At 40.2% G+C, this 9,322-nt stretch overlaps 1 protein-coding gene across 1 annotated transcript; it reads right to left on the bottom strand.

Annotated features, from left to right (window-relative positions):
* Window positions 1–6,771: 6,771 nt before the first annotated feature.
* LOC129683102 (uncharacterized protein C3orf38 homolog) lies at window positions 6,772–7,755 on the bottom strand. Its single transcript, XM_055615704.1, has one exon. The coding sequence runs from the start codon at window positions 7,753–7,755 to the stop codon at window positions 6,772–6,774; it is 984 nt and encodes a 327-aa protein (XP_055471679.1).
* Window positions 7,756–9,322: the final 1,567 nt, after the last annotated feature.

Below are 9,322 nucleotides of genomic sequence, written 5' to 3'. Positions count from 1 at the left end.
AGACAGAACTGTGCGCCCCAGGATAACAGACTGTTTCCCTGTTGGGAAAAAACCCCACAGCTAGGGAATCAGCAGTCTCTTCAAGAGGACTGTACATGGAAATTTAGTGAGCAGCAGCACACTAAATTTATAACAAGAAACCCAGCAGTGGGGCAGCTATCTTGAGAAATTTTATGGGTAAGAGGAGATCCCCCCCCTGCCTAACATAGACCACAGCTACTACTCAGGGCTATAAACCTGAGGTGAGCAGTGGCAACTCCGGAGAAACACTAGCCATACAGTAACCATAACCAAAAAGCAGAGAAGGACTCCTTCAGGAAAAATCATCTTCCGGCCAAGGGGATACTCCCTACCTCAGGACTCCAGGGAGCACAGAAACTAACAGCCAAAACCTAAATCAGCCCAATGGGTAGAGGTCAGCGTAAAGGCTCAACCAACAAAAGACAGAGCAATATGGCATCTCCAGAACCCAGCCATCCAGGGGCGAACAGCCCTGAACAATGCAGCATAATAGAAAATCAAGAAGATGACCTTACATCTATGTTGATGAAGAGAATAATAGAGGAAACAGATAAAATACGTAAAGAATTAGAGGAAGATAAAATCAAACAGATCATGGCTATCCGTAAAGAAATGGAGGAAGATAAAGACAAGCAAATTAGGGCCATCCGTGAAGAAATACGGGAAGATGCAGCCAAACAGCTTGTGGCCTTCAGAGAAGAAATAATTAAATCACTGAAAGAAATCAAAGAGACAGAGTTGAAGGAACTAAAAGAAAAAGAGGAAAATACAAGCAGACAGGTGAAGGAAGTCAACAAAACAACTCAAGACCTGAAGATAGAACTAGAAAAATTAAAGAAAATACAAATGGAGGAAATAATGGAGAGGAAAAATTTAGGGAAGAAAACAGGAACTACAGAGGTAAGCATAACCAACAGAATACAAGAAATGGAAGAAAGAATCTCAGGTGTAGAAGATACAATGGAAGAAATCGACGTATCTGTCAAAGAAAATGTTAAATCCAAAAAATTCCTGACACAGACCGTCCAAGAAATCCAAGACAATATGAAAAGACAAAACCTAAGAATAATAGGAATAGAGGAAAAAGAAGACTCCCTTCTCCAAGGCCCAGAAAATATTTTCAACAAAATCATTGAAGAAAATTTCCCCAAGTTAAAGGAGAAGCCAATAAGGATACATGAGGCCTACAGAACACCCAACAAATTTGACCAGAAAAGAAAATCCTCCCGCCACATAATAATCAAAACAGGAAGTATACAGAACAAAGAAAAAATACTAAAAGCTGCAAGGGAAAAAGGCCAAGTAACATATAACGGCAAACCCATTAGAATCACACCTGACTTTTCAACAGAAACTATGAAAGCCAGAAGGGCCTGGACAGATATCATGCAGACCCTAAGAGAACACAGATGTCAACCCAGGCTACTATACCCTGCAAAACTCTCAGTCCTCATAGACGGAGAAAACAAGATATTCAATGACAAAAACAAATTTCAACAATACCTACACACAAATCCAGCATTACAGAAGACACTGGAAGGGAAAATACAACCCAAGAAAATTAGCTTCTGTCAAGAAAACACAGGAAATAATTAAACTTACTACAGCAAAACAAAAAGCAACCAAGCACACAAACTTATGAACACAGCCAACATCAAAATCAAAGGATCTAACAGCCACTGGTCATTAATCTCTCTCAACATCAATGGACTCAACTCTCCAGTAAAAAGACACAGATTAACAGAATGGATACGTAAACAAAACCCAGCAATCTGTTGCATACAAGAAACACACCTAAGACACAAAGATAGACATTACCTGAGGGTAAAAGGTTGGAAGATGACTTTCCAAGCAAATGGACCCAAGAAACAAGCAGGAGTAGCCATTCTAATATCTGATAAAATAGACTTTCAACCAAAATTAATAAAAAGAGATGAGGAAGGACACTTCATACTCATCAAGGGAAAATTCCACCAGGAAGACATCACAATCCTGAACATCTATGCCCCAAATACAAGAGCACCCATATTTGTAAAAGAAGCATTGATAAAATTTAAACCACATATAGATCCCCACACATTAATAGTGGGAGACTTCAACACCCCACTCTCAACAAAGGACAGGTCAGCAAAACAGAAATTAAACAAAGAAACAATATCTCTGACAAAGGTCATGAATCAAATGGACCTCACAGACATCTACAGAACTTTACACCCAAACACAAAAGAATTTACCTTCTTCTCAGCACTTCATGGAACCTTCTCCAAAATAGATCATATAGTTGGTCACAAAGCAAGCCTCAACAGATACAAGAAGACTGAAATAATCCCTTGTATCCTGTCTGATCACCATGGAATAAAGCTGGACTTCAACAACAACAGAAATAGCAAAAAGCCTACACACTCATGGAAACTGAACAACTTGTTACTAAATGACAGCTGGGTCAGGGAAGAAATAAAGAAAGAAATTAAAGCCTTTCTAGAACTCAATGAAAATGAAGACACAACATACCCTAACTTGTGGGACACAATGAAAGCAGTGCTAAGAGGAAAGTTCATAGCACAAAGTGCCTTCAAGAAGAAATTCGAGACAGCTCATTCAAGCAACTTAATGGCCCACTTAAAAACCCTAGAAAAAGAAGAAGCAGACACACCAAAAAGGAGTAGACGGCTGGAAATAATCAAACTCAGGGCTGAAATCAATCAATTAGAAACAAATAAAACAATTCAAAGAATCAATGAAACCAAGAGCTGGTTCTTTGAGAAAATCAACAAGATCAACAAACCCTTAGCCAAGCTAACTAAAAGGCAGAGAGACACCACCCAAATCAACAAAATCAGAAATGAAAGGGGGGACATAACTACAGACACTGAGGAAATCCAAACAATCATTAGGACTTACTTTAAAAGTCTATATGCCACAAAATTTGAAAATCTAAATGAAATGGACAATTTTCTTGATCGATTTGACTCACCAAAGCTGAATCAGGACCAGGTAAATCAATTAAATAGTCCTATATCCCCCAAAGAAATAAAAGCAGTCATCAAAAGTCTCCCATCCAAAAAAAGCCCAGGACCAGATGGCTTCAGCGCAGAATTCTACCAGAACTTCAAAGAAGAGCTAACTCCAATTCTCTTCAAACTATTCCACAAAATAGAAACAGAAAGAACATTACCAAACTCATTCTATGAAGCCACAATCACTTTGGTACATAAACCTCACAAAGACCCAACAAAGAAAGAGAATTTCAGTCCAATCTCCCTTATGAACATTGATGCAAAAATACACAACAAAATACTTGCAAACCAAATACAAGACCACATCAAAGATATCATCAACTATGACCAAGTAGGCTTCATTCCAGGCATGCAGGGATGGTTCAGTATACGGAAATCCATCAATGTGATCCACCATATTAACAAACTGAAAGAAAAATAACACATGATAATCTCCCTAGATGCTGAAAAAGCATTTGCCAAAATCCAACATCCATTCATGTTTAAAGTATTGGAGAGATCAGGGACACAAGGCACATATCTAAACATAGTAAAGGCGATATACAACAAGCCTATAGGCAACATCAAACTGAATGGAGAGAAACTTAAAGCAATCCCACTGAAATCAGGGACAAGACAAGGCTGCCCACTCTCTCCATATCTCTTCAACATAGTTCTGGAAGCCCTTGCTAGAGCGATAAGACAGTTGAAGTAGATCAAGGGGATACAAATTGGAAAGGAAGAAGTCAAATTATCACTATTTGCACATGATATGATAGTATAAGTGGGTAACCCCAAAAACTCCACCGGGGAACTCCTACAGCTGATAAACACCTTCAGCAAAGTGGTTGGATACAAAATTAACTCAAAAAATTAGTAGCCCTCCTGTATACAAAAGAGAAAGAGGCTGAGAAAGAAATCAGAGAACCAACACCCTTCACAATAGCCACAAAGGATATAAAGTACCTTGGTGTAACCCTAACAAAGCAAGTCAAAGACTTGTATGAACAAAATTTCAAGTCTCTGAAGAAAGAATTAGAAGAGGACATGGAAGATGGAAAGATCTCCCATGCTTATGGCTAGGCAGGATTAACACAGTAAAAATGGCCATCTTACCAAAAATAATCTACAGTGTCAATGCAATTCCCATCAAATTACCAACACAATTCTTTACAAACCTGGAAAGAAAAATTCTCAACTTCATATGGAATAACAAGAAACCCAGAATTGCTAAAACAATCCTCTACAATAAAAGATCTTCTGGTGGTATCTCCATCCCTGATCTTAAGTTGCATTATAGAGCAACAATACTAAAAACTGCATGGTACTGGCGTAGAAACAGAATGGTGGATCAATGGAACTGAACAGAAGACCCAAAAATAAATCCACACACTTATGGACACCTGATCTTTGACAAAGATGCCAAAAACATACCATGGAAAAAAAGATAGTATCTTCAACAAATGGTGTCTACATGTAGAAAAATGAAAATAGATCCATATTTATAACCCTGCACAAAACTAAAGTCCAAGTGGATCAAAGACCCCAACATAAAACCAGATACTCTAAATCTGTTAGAAGAAAAAGTGGGGAAGACCCTACAATTCATTGGTACAGGAGACAACTTCCTGAACAGAACACCAACAGCACTGGCTCTAAGAGCAACAGTCAATAAATGGGATCTCATGAAACTGAAAAGCTTCTATAAAGCAAAGGTCCCCGTCATCAGAACAAAACGTCTACCTACAGATTGGGAAAGAATCTTCACCAACCCTTTATCTGACAGAGGACTAATATCTAATATATATAAAGAACTAAAGAAGCTGAAAAGCAGCAAACCAAGCAATCCACTTAAAAAATGGGGAACAGAGCTAAACAGAGAACTCTTGGTAGAGGAATATCGAATGGCAGAGAAACACTCATCATCATTAGCCATTAGGGAAATGCAAATCAAAACCACCCTGAGATTTCACCTTACACCCATGAGAATGGCCAAGATGAAAAACTCAAGTGACAACACATGCTGGAGAGGTTGTGGACAAAGGGGAACCCTCCTCCACTGCTGGTGGGAATGTAAACTTGTACAACCACTCTGGAAATCAATCTGGCGCTTTCTCAGACAACTAGGAATAGCGCTTCCTCAAGATCCAGCCATACCACTCCTAGGCATATATCCAAAAGAGGCTCAAGTACACAATAAGGTCATTTGCTCAACCATGTTTTTAGCAGCTTTATTTGTAATAGCCAGAAGCTGGAAACAGCCCAGATGCCCCTCAACTGAAGAATGGATGCAGAAATTGTGGTACATCTACACAATGGAGTATTACTCAGCAATGAAAAATAAGGAAATCATGAAATTTGTAGTAAATGTTAGGACCTGGAAAGGATCATCCTGAGTGAGCTATCCCAGAAGCAGAAAGACACACATGGTATATACTCACTCATATAGACATATAACATAGGATAAACCTACTAAAATCTGTACATCTAAAAAAACTAATCAAGAGAGAGGACCCTGACTAAAATGCTCAATCCCCATCCCGAAAGGCAAAGGGGATGGACATCAGAAGAAGAAAACAGGAAACAAGTTAGGAACCTGCCACAGAGGGCCTCTGAAAGGCTCTGCCGTGCAGATTATCAAAGCAGATGCTGAGACTTATGCCCAACTGTTGGGCAATGTGCATGGAATCTTATGTAAGAAGTGGGAAATAGAGCCAGAGGGTATGGGAACCCCACAAGGAGAGCAACAGAACCAGAAAATTTGAACACAGGGGTCTTCCCAGAGACTCATACTCCAACCAAGGACCAGGCATGGAGATAACCTAGAACCTCTGCACAGATGTAGCCCATGGCAGTTCAGTGTCCAAGTGGGTTCCATAGTAATGGGAAGAGGGACTGCCCCTGACATAATCTGATTGGCCTGCTCTTTGCCCACCTCCCCCTGAGGGGAGAGCAGCCTTACCAGGCCACAGAAGATGACAATGCAGCCACTCCTGATGTGATCTGATAGACTAAGATCAGAAGGAAAGAGAGGAGGACCTCCCCTATCAGTGGACTTGGGAGGGGCATGTGTGAAGAAGGGGCAGGGAGGGTGGGATCGCGAGGGGCTTATGGGGGGATACAAAATGAATAAAGTGTAATTAATAAAAATAAAAACAAATACTTAAAAAAAGAAAATTAAGAAAGGATACTGACACATTAGAAACAGAAAAAAATCACATTGCTTCAGTAGAAGATAAACCACTAGTGATGAAAATGCAAATCAAGACCATTTTTACCTTATCATAAAAATAAGCATTAAAATAAAAAAGACTTTTGAGTTTATAATAAATATCATAAAATCCTGGTTTTTTTAAATTATTTTTATTTTTGATGACAATACTTGAGGAAGATGCATTCGTAAGATATCCAAAAAGCCACAATAGCATTAATTTCTGCCAGTCGGAAGAGCAGTGGTTGGTAGGCTATTCACTAAATCAAATGAAAATATTACCTAAGGTTCCTAAGGCACACAATACCTAAAACTAAAGTAGGATTTATTTGGTGGACCGCAAGAAGTTCTCAGAACATTTGTTGTAACTCAGGCAGAAACAGTCAAGTATTCACATTAGTCTGTAGTCCAAAAAGGTATTTCAGCTAAAATAAGTGATCTACAATCACTTAGAGATGGCCAGCATTGTTTTTAGGCTGCTGGACAGTGCTCAGTGCTTTAAAGAGGGTTAGACAAATTCTCTTCCTGGTTTTTCAACAGTGCCTAATCTCCACTACATAAAGCCTGGTCTCCAGGCCCACTGTCCAATTCCTGGTTTTCATTAGGTCTGACTTCAGGGTTATTACCCAAAGTGATTGTATTCCAGCAAGTCTCGAGGTCACTCTGTTCGAATGTAATAGCTGGTTTCATCGAAGATCCAGGAGCAAGAGAACGTACTCCAACGATTCTAAGGTTGATAAATTTGATTTTCCAAGTATTTTCACAAGGACTACGAATAAGACCAAAAGTTTGTTTAAATATGCCTAAACAGGTATTTCCTCGGTGGACACTCCCCGCAACTCCAACCATAACTAATCCATGGGGAGAAGAAGCACATTTTAGTCCTTCAGAATCGAGGTTGGGACTGAAAAAAAGAAATTCCTCTTTCACTAATGAAAGTAAGCGAAGGCTCACACTTTCTGCTCCATAGTAGTGTATAACATTTTGTTCTGAGGTGCTGTAATAAAACCTAAGCTTCACATCGTCCCAGAAGTGCTGCGGGCCCCATTGATCTTGAGGGGGCCCCCGAAAAGGATTCTGAGAATTAAGAATTTCAAAGAACCAGCGACAGAATTTCGCTCCTAAGCGGCGAAAATCGACCTTTTCAGGTTTTTTATATTCTTTTTCCTGTTGTTGGATGTCCTCTGTGTTTGTAACTGGCTCCAATGCCTCCTTCAGTTTCAGTGCCTGATTTTCCCAGTAGCTCTTCGCATACTGAATGAGATTGTGTTTTTCACAAGTTGGAGGTACGATTACCCCTTCTTCTGCCAAATATCTAAAGATCACTTCTCGGTGGACTTTTTTGCGCCTCAGAAGTTCTTCTACATTTTGGCTATACACTAATATTGCACGAATAGCATCTTGGCGGTCCAAAGGCTGTACCAGGCGGTTGGTAACGGTGTCGCAGAGGGCCATGATGTCGTCGTTGTCCAGTAGGTCAAGTAGTTTACGGCAGCCCTTGGTCTCGAAGTGGCTGAGCCCCGACATCTCGCCCCGGAGGAACGGGGGCGGAGGATGGTACTAATGTTGCCTTCGCGGCTCCCCTGGCGCCAGCGCCTTGGCAACAGAAACCGGAAGTGTCTGTCGCTAGTACCGGAAGAGTGTAGCTGATAAGGTCATAAAGAGAGAAATCCTGCGGCAACAAACATAACTGGAAGAACATAAAACACTGCTAAGCAATATAAGTCAGGCACAAAAAGGTAAATTCTCCATGTGCTCAGTGGCATGTTTAATGCATTTATAGAAACAGTGAGTAGAATTTTGATGCTAGGGTTCATGTAAAGATTGTAGTGATACTGGGCAAGGTGCACAGAATTTCAATTAGCGAGAATAAGCTTAAGAACTGAATCATCCTCCATCAACCACTTTGGAAATCAATCTGGAGCTTCCTCAGAAAATTAGGAATAGTGCTATATCAAAATCTAGCTATACACTCCTAGGCATATATCCAAAATATGCTCAAGTACACAACAAGGACATTTGCTCAACCATGTTTATAGCAGTTTTATTCTTAATAGCCAGAATCTGGAAACAACCCAGATGTCCCTCAGCAGAGGAATGAATACGGAAATTGTGGTACATTTACACAATGGAGTACTACTCAGCTATTAAAAACAAGGAAATCATGAAATTTGCAAATGGTGGGAACTGGAAAAGATCATCCTGAGTGAGGTAATCTAGAAGCAGAAAGACACACATGGTGTATACTCACTTAAAAGTGGATATCAGTCATATAATATAGAATAAACATACTAAAATCTATAGCCCTAAAGAAGCTGGACAACAAGGAGGACCCTAAGGAAGATGCTTAATCTTTATTCATGAGGGCAAACAAGGTAGACATTGGAAGTAGGAGATGAAAAGGAGCAGGACAGGGGCCCTCCATAGAGGACCTCTGAAAGACTCTACTCACCATGGTAGCAAAGGAGATACTGAGACTCAGCCAAACTTTGGGCACAGTGCTGGAATCCTTATGGAAGTAGAGGGAGATAGAAAGATCTGGAAGAGGACAGGAGCTCCACAATGAGAGCAACAGAGACAAAAATACCTGGGCCCAGGGGGGTGCTGCAGAGACCGATATTCCAATCAAGGACCATGCATGGAGAGGACCTAGACCCCCTGTTCAAAGGAAGCAATTTTCGCTGCTCAGTTTCCAAGTGTATTCCCTAGTAAGGGGTACAGGAGCTGTCTCTGACATGAACTTAGTGCCTGGCTCTTTGATCACTTTCTGCTGGGTGGTGAAGCCTTACCAGGTCACAGAGGAAGACAATGCAGCCAGTCCTGATGAGACCTGATAGACCAGGGTCAGATGGAAGGGGAGGAGGTCCTCTGCTATGAGGAAGCTAGGGAAAAGGCATAGGGGGAGAAGAGTGAGGTGGGTGGGGTTGGGAGGCAATGAGGGAGAGTGCTACAGAGGGTATACAGAGTGAAAAAAGTGTAATAAATAAATATATAAATAAAATTATATTTAAAAAGTTCTGTACATAACCATAGTCAATAGTGGATATTATATATATATATATATATATATATATATATATATATATATATATAT

Source organism: Psammomys obesus, unplaced genomic scaffold (assembly GCF_907164565.1).
Source record: "Psammomys obesus unplaced genomic scaffold, mPsaObe1.curated_primary_1811, whole genome shotgun sequence".
NCBI classification, from domain to species: domain Eukaryota; kingdom Metazoa; phylum Chordata; class Mammalia; order Rodentia; family Muridae; genus Psammomys; species Psammomys obesus.
The sequence above is the reverse complement of the archived record's forward strand: the minus strand, read 5'-3'. Positions and strand labels throughout refer to the sequence as shown.